General features: G+C 48.5%; 3 protein-coding genes across 3 annotated transcripts; 1 reads left to right on the plus strand and 2 right to left on the minus strand.

Annotated features, from left to right (window-relative positions):
* Positions 1-838: 838 nt before the first annotated feature.
* MFIFM68171_01984 (uncharacterized protein) lies at positions 839-1627 on the minus strand (the record flags this gene model as incomplete). The annotated part of the gene is made up of 2 exons (XM_071057406.1): positions 839-1522; positions 1586-1627. 2 exons carry the CDS (start codon positions 1625-1627, stop codon positions 839-841), a joined length of 726 nt encoding a protein of 241 aa, XP_070913507.1.
* Positions 1628-5514: 3887 nt separating this feature from the next.
* On the minus strand, positions 5515-6240 carry MFIFM68171_01985 (Abundant perithecial protein; the record flags this gene model as incomplete). Its single annotated transcript, XM_071057407.1, has 2 exons — positions 5515-5938; positions 6041-6240. 2 exons carry the CDS (start codon positions 6238-6240, stop codon positions 5515-5517), a joined length of 624 nt encoding a protein of 207 aa, XP_070913508.1.
* A 3535-nt stretch (positions 6241-9775) lies between these two features.
* Positions 9776-12286, plus strand: MFIFM68171_01986 (Hydroxymethyltransferase; the record flags this gene model as incomplete). Its single annotated transcript, XM_071057408.1, has 1 exon — positions 9776-12286. One exon carries the CDS (start codon positions 9776-9778, stop codon positions 12284-12286), a length of 2511 nt encoding a protein of 836 aa, XP_070913509.1.
* Positions 12287-15680: the final 3394 nt, after the last annotated feature.

Below are 15680 nucleotides of genomic sequence, written 5' to 3' on the forward strand. Positions count from 1 at the left end.
GCGAGCACCGCGGCGACAGATCAGAACTTATCACTTCAATACAGTAAACGCCGATTGACCTGGCCCCTGGATCCCAATTCCGAGTGGCGTTTCTTGTCGATGGGCAGGATGCTCCCGGAAGCTTTCCCAGCAGTTGCCGACTCCTTTCCCATCCTGCCTTGGGCGAATACTATTCCCAGGGTCCGGCCCCCTGTCAACCATATCCTTCATCGTATCCCTCTCGGCCACCGAACTGTTCACCCTTACACGACCCTGGGTGCCCTTCCTCTCCTTCAGACTCGCCTGGACGGTCTTACGCATCCCTTCCCAGTTCGCATGCTTGAAGAGGAGTCTCGTCTCCGGTTCCGCAGACGTGACCCTTGTATCGAACTCCGTGGCTATAGCTCGGTGATCAGAGCCATATTCTCCAGACCACACCTCACAGCTCGTAACCTCTTCAGCTAGGCATTCTGATGCCAGCACGAGATCTATAGTGCTCTCGTGACCTCTTCTCTCAGATGTGATTGTGCCCCTCAGAAGGAGGTTCTGCAATCCAAGGTCCTCCATCATATTTATGATTGGGATCCCCTCTTCACTTTCATGGATACCATCTCCGCCCCATAGGGGTTCATGTCTGTTAAAATCTCCCGCTACAATGAGCTCAATTTCTTCGCGAACGGCTGCACGGGTAGTGCACACTACCGCTCAGATTTCGTCGACCTATATTTCTTAGGGTCGCATCGCTAGCCGATCGTCTAGGCTCCATATAAACTGAAAAAACAAGAACGTTCCTCCCTTGAGTCGAAACCAGTAGGCGATTGGTGATCAATCTACCCTCACAGGCAAGAAGACACAAGTATCAAACCAAGATAGCTGAGTCTATGTCGTTTTCAGCGTTGCTGCCAGTAGTTGAATTGTGTGCCCAACAATTGTTCGGTTCCCTGGCGCCTTGGAATCTGTAATCCACCGATACGCACCTTCTATTCTTGGCCCAGAAGTTCAAGGAAGCGCACAGTTCGATGCAGTGATTGAATGACTGAACGTAACCGGAGGCAATTGTATTGCCCGGGTGGCCAGTTGAACAGTGCTTCACGAAGTGGAGGCCGGCTGTCTCGGGCACAGCTCCTTGAGACCCAAGTGTGTACGCCGACTTGAAGGTGGTTCCGTCCGAATCGGGACAGTCCCTCGTGGGTGATGGTAGTGTGGTAGCGGAGCTTGGTGGGCTGCTGGTCGAGGCGGAAGACTGGCTGTTGCCGTTGTTCGCGGCAACCTGCATCGTGCCACCAACTGCACCACCGACTGAAACTCCGATGATAATGATAGACACGAGTCCTAGTATGAGCCAAAAGGTCGATTTCTTCATGTTCGCCAGGGTTCCGACGCGCTTTTGTTGATAATCTTGAAGTTGCTTCTGGTAGACTTCAATCTTTTCCGAGCCTTCTTTGGCCGTGGAAGGCTGATGACGGTCGTAGCTCCACTGGGCTACCTGTAAGCCATCTTGACCATGGCCACTACCGGTAACCGCTTGAGGCGCGCTGTGATACTGCGGACTCAGTCAGTACTAGGAATAGCGTAACGATGCAGCGAGCAGAGTGAGGGGTCGTACATCTTGTGATTGAGACTCTGGTGAGGCTCTCGTCGAAAACATTGTTGGTTGATGGTAGAGTAGTCGTCTTTCGGTTGCAATGCTGAGATCGATGCCAAGTTGGCGTTTTGATTGGTTTCGTCTAAACGGGCTCGTGGCTTGATATTTAAGCCTCGAGGTTTCAAACGTCTTCCAGAAAAGCACAGCGAATGACCCGCTGCTGCCGGTCTTAGTCTCATGCGAGCTGCGATTTGCTTGAAGGGATATGAAGAAAATTTGTGGAGACGGTCGATGACATGTCTTCAGAAGCGCTCGGATTTGATGCTCGGATTTGAGAAATGGTGTCTATTAATACAGCTGCCTTAAACCGGGCGAATCAAATATTCGGCCCCCATTGGTGGGCAAGAGACGATGCTGCAATTGGATGGTAACGACAAGGGGGCTGTCTGGTCCTGACTGCAGACCAGCCACATCCAGACGAAACAAGATGCAAATTCTCATGCAGCCACGGGGCGAGCCAGATTTGACCGTGTCTGACACAACCAAGCAATCCAGCCTCTCAAATCACCATGCTAAGAAAGCCGCACATGGTTGACAAGAGGTCCTGGCCATAAATTGTGTGCTACTTAGTGTAGTACAGAAGTACTCCTGTACAGTTGTTGGAAATGAGGGCTGGATCCTTGCAGCCTGGAGCACCCGTCAACAGGCGCCAAGATCACCTGACGCAACCACGATCAGCTTTTCCCAGCTCCCTGCCCGGGCGCAATCTCTGCAGAAAAACCACAAGCCCAATTTGTTGATGGAGAGCCACAGACTGTAGTTCCAATAACAGTCTCCTCGTCTGATACTGCGAGCCATGCGGACAAGTTTTAAAGCTTCTGGGGGGAAAGGACATGAAGATATGTTGGCCGGGCTTAAGAGAAGAGTTCACTTAAAGATTCTGTGCTTCCGGAGTTCAATACCTTGGAGATATATCGGTCGTGATTTGACTCATTTTAAGCGAGAGCATTCTTGTTAGAAATGAGTGCTAGATCCTTGCAGCTGGGAGCACCTGTTAACAGGTACCAGATCATCTGATGCACCTACAATCAGCTTTCCCTAGCTCCCTATCCTGGCGCGATCTCTGCAGTGTAACCTGTTGATATATAAGCTTAGAAAATAAAAAGAGCTATATATAACTCTAAGCTATAACTCTAACCCTAAGCTAATATATTGCAATTGATGTGATTGGTCTTGAAACAGGATTAAGATGTTGAAATCTGGTTCCATGGAACCGGATCTAAGGCACTCATATCACACTAGGTCAGACACTGATGCGGATCACCGTGATCCGAGGATACGGATTACAGTGATCAGTATCTGTGCTCATGTGACAGTTTCGTATCCCTGTGCCTGGAACCTGGGTCTGAAACTGTGGATCCGGATCACTGTAATCCGATGTGATCAAGTGTGATCCGAGAGCCTAGATTACTGAGATCTATACGCCCGGACCCATATCCGTGGATCTGGATCCCAGTAGTACAATGCAAGGAAATAAGAATAAGAGGGAGGTTCGCCTTTGTCTCCAATCCAGGGTTGTTGACAACTAGTTAGTGTGACAGACACGTACACACAAACACAATCAAAACACACGATCAACTGCACCTACTTTGAAAAATACGCTTTGCACTTGAGATTTGAACTCTGAACATCTACTCTATCTATCTACCTATCTACTACTGCATTTACCAACTGTTGCCTGGGATTGACAAAAGGATCAGAATCCGTTGTTATCTATCTTCTATGTCAAAGAGTGCGGGAGCCCAGTAATATATGACAGGAATGGGCTAGTGCCCAGGGAAGGTTCCAGAATCCTGGGAATCTTGGCCGTCTGGCCCATCTGGGCTCCCACCACGTAACACCAACCATACCCCTTTATTGTAGGAGTCTCCCGCTCTCACAGGTTAAGTAGTTCCATCCCGACCTTCCGCTTCTCACTAACCCTGTGCTAGGTAAAAAGGAGGTCTTTACCTCTTGACATTATTATATATATACTATAGTCGTTACTTAGAATATTGCTAAAGAGGTAGAAGTTCACTTTATAGTTAAAGAGAAAGTTACGAAGTACAGTTGTATTGGACTTAGTATATATAGGATAGGTAAAGGTTAGAGTCTTCTATATTGCTCTCTCTAAGACGACTATTCTAAGATACTAGGGTATTATATTTATAGAGTTTATAGGAGTAGACTTAGGAGAGGTTAAAAATGTTTTCTAAGAGAGATATACTAGAGGACTAGCTAGAGATTCTAGTTCTAACATAAGTTAGTTCTTATAGAAGAGTAGCTTAAACTCAGCTCTCTTGTAGTATAGTATAGCCCTCTAATATACGATAGCAATCTGTTTATTAAGCTGTCGTTCCTTATTAAGTAGTTACTACTATTACTTAAATAGAGACACATTTGTCTATATTATAGAAGAATGGTTAATAAATAGTTTATCTATCAATAGACATCTTTGGGTTATACTAAGGGAATTAAAGACCTAGATGTCAGGAATCTCAGGAATATCAAGAAGTTGTATGGTACTAAAAAGCTAGCTATTCGATGTAAATAAGCTTTCGATTTCACTTACAAACTAATTGAAAGTAGTATATTGATATATAGTGAAATGGTGCAGAAACACACATCTACACCCACATACCCACCAAAAATAAGGGGGGGGGCAAAGACGGCCAAATGCCCGACAGACAAGATAGACAAGACAGGCCAGGCGATACCACCACAAATCGGGTCCCTGCAGCCTAAACAAGCTCAAAACAACATGTGCAGATAGAGCTCCCTCTGATCAGAGGGAGATCGCTTTGCACGCAAGGAGAGCTCGTCAATTGAGCTTGCAACAAGTGTGAAGAAAAGTACTGAATTGATTGTCCTGTCTAAGGAGCAATGGCCAGGACGGCCCTACTTATGGTGCGAAAGAAAAATGGGCCCACGGCAAGTTCCAGCCCCCGGGGTACCATCCTAGCAACTGTGTCCCTCTGATCAGAGGGACCCTGCCCTCTGGGGACTGTTTTCCCCAACTCAATAGTACTATATCTATCTCAGATAGTCTAGTTACTTAGAAGGTAAAAGAGTTTAATATATAAGGATCAAAGATCTAAGGGTAATAAGATCAGAGTATCTAGATACAAGTAGTTGTCAGGTGCAGGAGGAGAATTGCTAGGGTCAGGGATACAGCTACCGGCATCGAGTACCGGGGAGCTGCAAAGGTCTATAAATTGCCAGCTTCGCCGGAAGTTTTGGAAGGTTCAGAGTTCAACACTGTCACCTACCACCTCCTTAGAAGCGATAGCTGTGCAGACGCTGCTCCTTCAATGCGAATTATCCTTTCACTCTCCTTTTCTCACCGAAACCCAATTTTCGATCTGACAGATATCGACCTCTAAAATCACAGCTATACCTCAGAGAAGTCAGTACTCCACAGATGGCCTAAGATCTATAGAGAAGGTTCTGCAACCTCTGTTAGTGGAATATGACTTTTTTAGACCCTAACAAAAGAGTTGAGGGGAGCTGAAACTTTAATATATCTTTTTATAGTATTTAGTTCTTTAGTAGACCGAGATTTGAGATGTCTTTATGTAGAGCTCTGTAATATAGGACTCGAAAATATTTGTTACATTAATAGACTTATTCTAAAGGTAATATCTAGGAACTTACACTTTACAACGCTCGGGCTACAACGACCTCTCTACTACTTCACCAAGTCGGAAGAACAAGGTTGTGTGCTAGAGACTAGATATATGGACGAAAATGCCAAGTGCCAAAGCTGTGGCTAGGAACCTGAGGCTACACAAGACGTCGCTCTTAGATACCTATTCAGCTACTATTTTAAATAGAAACAACCTATCCACAGCATAGAGCAACGTCAACAATTCCCTTAACTTCCTCTGTCAATCGCTCCTCTTTGAGCAGATTTACTCAGATGGCTTGTTGTCGATCAGAGTAACCAGGAAAGAACTAGGTCCCTTTTGCTCTTCCTTGAGTTGCTTTGGCCAGTTGTCATTCTCGACGATCTTGACCCCATTACTACCCGAATCCCATTGGAAGAAGACGGAGCCGACAGCAAGATAGCTGCCTGACTGTTCGTCGCGGATGTACAGGGCAGTAGTCACGGGTGGACCATCCTGGGGCATAATGCCCACCAAATGGTACTCGTCCCCGTCGTTAGAGTACAGGGTCACGCTACCTACATCGCGCGCGTCAAGTTTGAGCGAGTATTGTTTGTCTTTGCCACCCGTAGCATCCTTGAACAGGAATGCGATGGCCTTGGTGTTGCCATCGACGACCTGGAAGCGCGACAGACCGCCAATGTCAGAGATGTCATTGACAGCGCCCGTCCTATGAACATGTCAGCGGCTATAACGTTTTGAGAAATACACCGATCCCCCAATTGTTTGTTTGGGTGGAGGGAGGGAAACAGGAAAGGTAAATAGTGCTTACCACTCTTTGTATATACCCGTCGAATTGTAATGTTGCCAGGCAATCACCTTGGCATTGACACCGACATTGACGGAATGGAACTTGTCATTGAGTTCACCAGGCACAGAGACGTCGGAGCCGACCAGATACTCAAACTTGTCGCCCCCGAAATCCTTGCTTGTATAGAAGTTGGCTTGGGTAGGCTCAACAGAGGGCGCCATGTTGAAAGTTCTTGATAAGAAGCGCTGGAACATATAGATGCTAGAGTACGAGTTGGCAGGCTTTATTTTGTTTGTCTTGTGAGAGACTGAGAGCATAGCCGTCCTAGGATATCTCGGGGACAGCACCTACTTATACACCTTACCTCCGGCTCATATTCCAGTAATCACCCAACTCCAGCAATGCTTCTGCCCACCTCTCTCTTCCCCGCTCGTATCCTGTCATGACGTAGCTGGTTTTCAGGTAACATCCTGGCATTCTATACCCCCACGTAGATCGTCGTTGATCCAAATCATAGAGGCCTCTCGTCTCGGAACGTAGCGTCAGACTGGTTCCTCCGAACAATCCAATTGGAAGCGATCGTCCTCCAACTCGAAATGCGTATTAAACCTCGTCAATATTGGCTGGTGGATGTCACTTAGAGTATTGATAGGTTCTGAGTGACGCGGGAGGTTTCTTTGCGATGCCAGCTGCAGCCTCAAAATGGACGCATCATATATTCTGTCCACTACCTTACCATTTCTTATTACTAGCTCTGGCAGGTTTATCATACATATCTGTGAACTTTTACGTAAATCATTCCAAGGGCTAGCTAAGAAAAGGGAATATCATCACTCTCCCAGATCGGCCTGTGGATTGATTAACTCAAGAGAACCGTCTCCCCCGGTCAATCGTATACGTTGCCACTATCGGCAACGCCGTGGTTCATCTAGAACCGCTTATCTTAATTTGTGGTTTTAACCCAGATCTGATCTGTACCAGCGGGGCTAAGTGAAAGGCTAACAAAAATGGCGATCAAGCCGTCAACCGGCCCATTCCTTCCGGCTTCCCGTGTGCTGAACTGCAAAGTTCCGTGGGCCGCGGCGGCGGTGAGGGTGTTGCGCCACTCCCAATCACGGCCTGGATTGGATAGAAAATTGCCGCTATACATCTGCAACTGATCTCAACCAAGAGCCTCAAGAAATTGGGTATCGGATTGGACATGACGTGATCGACAAGGGAGCAATACGAGATATGTGAGGCCTGCGGGGGAACTCGCCGCTGCAGCTTGCGGACGAAGCCGATGGATCCATAGGCGGCCAAACACAAGGTGAATAAGACATTGCCAATGATATCATCGTAGATGCACGCGAGAGGGAAATGGTTCGTGTGTCGGTGTAAATGGAGACCTGTCGATGTGGCAGGCGGCAAAACGGCAGTTGTAGACCATCTAAGTGATCAAAATGTCATTGGGGAGGGTGCATTTACACCATTACGGGAGAGCCGTACGGGGAGTATCTCCCAGGTAGACGCGGGAGGACTCTCATTGCACCAATTGGTGCTTCGCAACTGGCCATGTGTGCTGTACCTTCCGCATTGATCAACGGTTCGCATCAAGCTTGGGGTGTTTGGTTGTTGGGGTGTCTGGATCACAATTGCATGGCTCAGTAGACAACACACCCACCTCCTTGAACAATAGCGGGGTTGTATTACACACCCTCCAGCACGGCAGCACGAGAAATGCACTGCAGCCGCTCGAAAAACGTTTGGCATGGTGGCGAACCTTATCGGAACAGCCAATGAACCGCGCGACGAGAGACACCAAACGACACCTGAGGATATCAAACTAATAGGGCCGGAAGGCGAAGGCTGCAACATCACCCGGCCGAGAACGGAAATAATTGCCACGAGTATGGCATAAATGAGGTAATTTTCTCCGGTGGCTTGCTTGGCCGGTTGAAATGGAGAGGTCGAGACGGGGAAGTAGGCGGATTCCGATCCACATAGTTCTCTTATCAAATTTCAATATCCGACCGACCAGCCTCCCAGCTTGCCATGACGGCAACCCAGGCCCTTGGCAGATAGACTATAAGAATGGGAGCGTCCAAGTACCTTGATGGCAAGACGAGGGGCTGTAGTCCTCTCATGGATGACGGACGACAAGACAACTTCACTTCCTAGATACTACAGCTTAGGCACCCACGGCATTCCCGCTTCAGAGAACGGCGCCTTTAGACAGTAGTGAGGACAATCACCCGCATGCCACACGTGCCTACTATCGACTTGATACTCGTTTATAGGCAAAGCCTATCTGAAAGCAAGACATCAGCAGTACCAAGAGAAGGAAAAACGGCAGCGTTTTTTTCCCGTATACGGCACCGGCGATTGGGTAACTTTGGATCGAACAAGGGAGCAAATTGCGGAAGTGGGTGTTATAGTTGTAATAGCTAGATTCCCGTCATGTCATGCACAGTCCGATACCGTTTGCTACAGCACACCGCCCATGTGGAAGTTCTTTTCCAACGCAATGCCCTGCGTTGACCCACACCTCCTATATCTTACGGGATTACATTTCCTATTTAGGGCGCCTTCAGTTAGCAAGTGGTGAAAATGAAATATGCAATCGAGATCCGAGTAAGTGCAGGAAACAAGGCAGACAGATACACCCTACTCCGTTGGGGGTGGATTGCAGAGCAATTCACTCGTCCAGTCGGCCGCCGCTCCGGCGGGGCCGTTCCGCAGGCCACTCCCCCCACAAAGCCGAGTGTGGAGGGTCCAGACTCCCCAACCGGAAACACCAGGCACACCGGGCAATCGTCGCTGCTACATTCTCAGCCGCACCGGGTATATTGCACCTGCAGCCGGCCAGAAACAGAGACCGAACCCCCACGGACATGCCGTGAATGCTTATGTAAGCTGGAGTGGCGCCAAACGGCGAAACTGCCAAGACAGTATACCTAGTTAGGGTGTCTCTTAACAGTCCTCTGAGAGACGTGCTACGATACGCGTGGCAGTTCAGTAGTCTATCCAGAAAAATAAACTTCTCTTCTAGCGCAATACCGTGCGTTGTTAAGACTCCATGAGATATCCTGTATAGCTCTAACACAACAGCTGTCGGCTCCACATCAATAGCTTCAATAATCCCCTACACTATTGTAGTCGGTACGAACTCCTAAACCAGCCATCACCTTGGAAACCAAGGTCACTAGTGTCTAGAGTTTCCAAATCTCCCCTTATATCAATGTCTACATCTCGGTGGCGTACTCGGTTAGCCACTTATTATGCCACATACCCCTCCGATCCATCTTCAGCTGTGTACAGACACCCTGAGCACGGAATAAAGGGTGGTATAGTCTGGTGTAAAAAGGGGGAGGGTGTTGACGTATGCGGCCGGGATTTCCGATGCTTCCCATTCCTAAGAGACAGATATTCGCCCCCCGTCTGCGTTTACCAGTCACAGCCCCAATTATGATGAACGCGGAGTCCTGTAGAATGCATCAAGGATACTGAGATATGATCAGCATATTGAAGGAGTTGCTTCGGTATTCGTCAGTTGGTCATGCACTACTTGCCTCTCGCAATGGATCCTGAATGGTGATGTGTGAGGGATTTCGACTATATAAGTTGCTGTCCGCCACGACCAACTCCGTTCCCTTCTTGCATCACAACAGCATCGCATTACACTTTTGGCTTATAAGATTACTTGCGACCCATATTCACCGAATTCTCTCATAATTCACTTCACAAGCCCTGTCAGACGTTACTCTGCATTCCATTATGGCACAGAAAACCATTCTCGCTGATGTCACCGTCGGAGGTGGTGCCGGCCAGTGGTACGGCACTCTTGTCGTCACCAACATCAGATACTCTGATGGCTCATCGGTCGCCGTAAACAACTTCTTGGGTGTCCAGTTCAAGTCGCCCATCACCACGGCGGACACGACTGTCAATAGCCTGCTGTCCCCGTGGCAACAGACTTCGTCTGAGGTTTCCACTGAACCGATTGATGGCTCCACGGCCAAAGTCACCGCCAAGGTCATAGTCGAACGGCCCCACACCTTCGTCGCCGGTGACACCATTACCTTCGGTATTAATGGCGACCTCACCACCAACCCGGACCTCTACACTCAGTCCTTCGAATTCTACGCCGATGTCTTGCCCAGCGGCGCCGTGCAAGTTAAAGTCCAGGCTGCCCCTGACTCGGCACTTGCCAACGTCCAGCAGGCCGTGTACCTGGAGGTGAGCGGAAAGGCGACCTCGTTCAAACTGTTCCCCGGGGAGACCACGTCATTCGATGTTCCCGCCGGCAACTACACGGTCAAGGCGGGAGAACTTGCCAATGCGGACGAGACCGTTGTTGCGAGCGCTCAAGCTTCTCCCGGTCAGATTTCCGTCGTGGTCGACCAGTCCACCGCCATCACAGTCTCGTACATCACCGTCAACAAGTACTCGGCTGTGGATGTGAACATTGGCCAGCTACCAACCGCCATCAATGAAGAGCAGCTCCATGTCACGGTGACAGACGCGGCCTCGGGGCAGTCGCTCGCCGACTTCTTCAGTCCCGGCAATCACACAACGCGTCTACGTCGGCGCCCGGCTTCGGGTACGGCCGTGGTCACCGCCGAGATCGTTCTGAACAATGTCAAGTACTCTGCTACCAAGTCCACGGCCTTGTCCAACAGCTTGATCCAGGTCCCGATCGGCTCCAGCGATGTCAAGACCCAAAACATCGACACAACGGGCTTCGTCGAGCTGCCTATCGTGGTCACCACGGATTCTACCACCCGCGCCGGACAATCGGTTCCTGTGCGTTTGCATTCGACTACCTCGGCCCTGGTCTACTCGCAGAGCGTCGACATCTCGGGCAGTATTGCCAAGTTTGGCGTTCCCGTCGCCCCGGGGGAGTACACCGTCCAGGCCTCGGGCTTCATCCAGGGCTCGGTGGTGTATGCCGTGCAGGCGCCCGCCAAGCTCAACGTCTCCTCCAACGGCACCAGCAAGCTGGAACTAACGGCCCGCCGCGGTGCAGACCTCAACGTCCGCGGCTTCCCAAGCTTCCTGAGCTTCGGCGCGCTAACCGACCTGTTTGACATGGACGGCCGAGATCTTGCCAACGCGCAGGTTTCGGCCATCTTCAAATATGCTGGCAACGACGGCGCAGGTGATCCGGGCACGTACCTGACCGACGACCCGGCCACGACCAAAACGGTGCAGCTTGCGGCCACCGTCGAGGGCAAGATTGGCGGGGGCCACACGGTCCTCCCCATGCTGATCAGCTACACCTGCAACCTGTCGCTCGGGGCCGTGGAAGACCAACTGGCAGACGGCACTCAGCATGCGCACAGCTTCGCCAACCTCATTCTGTCTCTCAATCTCGCTAAAAAGGCCGGCAAGCCCGACGTACCTGCGGGGTACATCGTCAATGCGGACTTCCTTGGCGAGGTTCAGAAACACCAGTTCGGCCCCGGCTACGCCATGCCTGTCCGTAAGCCGCTAGAGGAGGCACTTGCGCACCACGGCGTGTCCGCCGCTATCCCCGCGACCATCACCGACACCCTCAAGGGGTACGTGACGGCGGTTAACTGGCTGTTCCGCACCGTCGCGCCCGAGGTGACATTCGCGTGGCAGGTCAATCTCTGGGGCGGCGGCAGCTCCACCTGGATCTACTCCCGCGACGGCAGCGAGGCCACTCGCCCGGCCGTGGTGGCCAAAGGCACGGCCGACTACCTGAAGAGTCTCGAGGTCTACGGCGGCGAGTGGTCCCCGGACTTCTTAGCTGTGGACCGGTACGAAGCGGATGACTTCACTCAGCGCGCGTACGTCAACTCGTACTGCTACGGGCCGTACGAGTGGGCGCGCTTCTACGATTTCTGCGCGGCTCTCAGTCTCGAGCTGCAGATTCCCGTTGCGCCTTGGCAGATCCCCGCCAGTCGCATCCCCAACGCCAACGAGAACGTGACTAGCCTCGAAGTTGAGCACTGGGGCAGTGGGGGCACGTACCTCTTCGGCGATCCCGCCATCGGAAGCAGTGTGGACAACATTCACACCGCAATTCTGAACATCAGGCCCTCGACTCTGGTCACGCACCCTGACGTGCGCGACTTATTTACTGCCGCGGTGCCGTTTGACCTCAGCTACCCCCACTATATCGACTTCCCGCTCCGCGGCATCTTCTCGGTCCTATTGGGTGGCGGGGCTACCACCGGCGTCGTTACCACTATAGGAACCACTGGCCCCTGGACGCAGGAGAAGGTGGCTGCATACATGGCTGCTCCTGTTGGATTCTAAACGCCTTGACCTTCCGTCACTATGTATTGCGTTTGCTAGCTTCCTTTCCCCAGCTTTCTCCTCCGCTTTCCGTTCGCGCCGTATCCATTCCTTTTGCTTTCCCCCCCAAAAAATTATTTTATTTTATTTGGTCTCCGGAGCCTTTCTTTGATGTCGAGTAGGAGACCGGTACGGCGTGGTGTGGCGGTGGGGCATGCATCAAGACCAGGGATTAACCGTTTGACGGCGGGACGGGACAAGGGACTTGATGCATAACCGAGCCGCACCGCTCTCAAGGTAACTTCAGTCATCTTTGTCCAATCAAATTGATAACCGTTTTTGTTTCCGGCTGGTTGTCCCCGTTATGTGAGCTTTGAACCTGGAGCAATGCCCGGGTCATCCCCGTCATCAATGAGCGCCTCGGAGCGACAGTACTTTAACACGAGCTTAATTATTATTTTATGTTATTCCCACCCGCTTTATCCACACAGGTGTGCTAGTCCTTCTACTGCTATTTACATAGAAAAACCGTATGGACTTGGTGAGAAATCTATATCTGTCAGAAGGAAGGCGCTTCCGGGTGTGGTAGAAGGAACGCGCCTCTGGCTACTAGTCAGCTTTGCTGACTGGAAGCCTGGCACTAGTAAGCCAAAGCCACCACAGTTACGTAGACTTGATCCTACGAAAGAATCTATAAGATACGGCTCTCTAGCTTGCCAGAGAACGAGACACACGGAGATCAAGCAATACAATCACCTTTGCAACCCTCAATCAAGCAGTGCAGTGTTTCTGACAATATCAACTGTCGGAAAGCACAGCACCTCTGAATCTTGGGAAATGACAGTTGAGGTTTTTTATGTGTCTTGTCTTGATTGTGTTCATTTTCTCTGTGTGTCTCCATCTGTGCTAGAGAGCTTGCTCCTTTTATAGACGAGATACCCGTATAGGATAACGTCTGTTCAGTGGCACAGTCAGCTGCCAGCCTGCTTTAGCTAACTAGAGTACATCGGTTTGACTCCTGCACTAGATCCTGTGATCCTGATCCTTTGGCACATGATCCTTTTGACATCAACAAGTAATAGAAAATCAAGGATAAGGAGTGATAGTTAGTTGCAACCCTAAGTCTTCTATACTCTTCTATAACTCAAGAACTTACTCTCTCTTTTAAGCTAATTAACGTAATATTGATATTTAAACTAGTTGATAAATATTACAAGTATCTAACTCTTTCTATTAGGAGATAAATATATATACCTTTAGAGTCCTAATTACATAAATAGTCTTTAGTCTCCTAGTTAGTAGTAATGGCGAACACGCTGTCGCACCCACTGGGAATAGCGCCCTTCCTAATCAGGTATAGCGCTACGCCCGAACTACCCCGTTCGTACGGCTCAGCGCACCCGCAGCAGAAATAAGAGCCTCTTCTCTCCGACATCTCTTTCTTGTACTCTCGATTTCCTCCCTCCATCCCTCGATCCTTTCTTTCGCTTGGTCCTTGCCTCCTCAAATGCGCTCATCACCAACGCCTCTCTGACTCCTCAATTTGCCAAGGCAGCCGTATCCTTACCTACCTCCTTGTCTTTCCTCTCTTTCTAGCGCCTCGAACCCGTATATCATCTCACTGCAGTACTTACGCTCTTTAGCAACTGTTTCCCTGAGCCCTACTCTTTACGACTTGGCCAAGTAAGGTCTTCTGACATTCTGGCTCATTTCAATCACGATTTTTTTTTCTCTACTTACGCTGCAGCTCTAGCTCGAGTTTGAGTTTTATCTATATAAAGCGATTAAGATCTACCTACTTTCCTTGCACTATAGCATATTACCTCGTCCATTCCCTTACTCTACTAGCCAAAGCGTACCTTTTTGTCTATAGTATGTAACTCTGCATCTACCTAGTAGGTCCTCTGTAAGAGTGATTTACAATGTATACTAATTATAACTAATCCTAAAAATACTGTAGATATCGACTATATCCGATATAAAGATACTAACCTATAGCTAGAGATGTCTCTAATACACTAGATAAGAAGAGACCTCTTGGATAATCTTGTATTCAAACTGAATATCGGTACCACTATAGCAGAGCTTGTAAAAGAGTAGTTACAAGAACAGTATATTCACATTCTGATTTAACTATAATCTATTTCTAGGTTATACACTACAATTCAGTTTATAGCAAATAAGGATAGGAAGGCTGAGCTAATAATAAGCTTTTAACGATATAGCCTAATAGAGACGAGTTCTAGAAAGAAAGAGGAGGGTAGTTCTAGTATAATAAGAATAGGTAGAGGAATAGAGAAGGGAATGAGTGTAATGAGAGCTACTAAGCAAGACCGAGAGAACCGGCCAAATGATAGTAGATGATATCACTGTACTAGGGTAGATAAGAACCCCGTGGGAAACCTTCTCATGTAGGGAACTTCTGATCCATAAGGGATCAGTCTCTATGTAATTAATAGGAGGCTGTTTACCAAGATATTACTTGCTGGTCCAGGTCTCTTCGGTATTAAGATATCGTAATCTATCTCTCTCAACATATTCCCAGAACAACCCCTTTACAATTCTAATCCTTCTGTTCTACCGTTGGCTGAGATAGCACCCACGATCAGCACTTTGAACGTATCGGAGTGAAGGGAGAGTTCCCGGGAGAATACGCTTCAATCGCCTATAAATTCTATTTGTTTTCATTGGTATGAGACACCAAATATTCGACCTTATATATCCTCCTATACCGTCTCAGACTCTCAAATCCTATATCCTGCTCCATACTATAATAACCTATTGGAATCGACCTATCTTCGGATTCAATAGCTAGAAGTGTTAAAGAGCTTATAAGAATAAGAAGAGAGTTTGTTTCGAAAGTTAGGTATATTACTAAACGAGCTCTCTCCGAAAAGAAGACGATATCGTTCCTCCTTAGTAGAATCTAGTAATCCTGAAGAGAGCCGAAAAGCGATTAAAGTAAAGTATTTAATTTAGCTCTCTAACAATACTACCTATCGACGTTGTCTAGAAAGGCTCTAAGACCTGTAGCGAGTATTTATATAAGATCCGAAGCGATTGAAAACAGGTATAAATCGAATTCTTTTTACCTTGGACTAGATAGAAGAGCGTCCTTGTAATCACTAGTATAGCTACTATAATAACCTTTTAGTAGATATACGATAATAGGCTGAAAAGGACTAGAAAACATTTGAAGATTAGATACTGAATTGTATTCGAGATCTTGCTGATAAGGAGTCTACTGTTATAAAGTAACTTAATGATATTAAGTAACGAGAGACTCAATCCTCTTTAGATTTTCATTAGTACCTAGAATCCTTTAAGGCACAGTTTCCTAAACAAGATGAAAAGGCTTGTACTTTAGCCTTTTATACGAAAATTTTACCAGTAATTAGTAACTATATCGACTTAT

Source organism: Madurella fahalii (assembly GCF_045866475.1).
Source record: "Madurella fahalii IFM 68171 DNA, scaffold_1, whole genome shotgun sequence".
Taxonomy (NCBI): Eukaryota; Fungi; Ascomycota; class Sordariomycetes; order Sordariales; genus Madurella; species Madurella fahalii.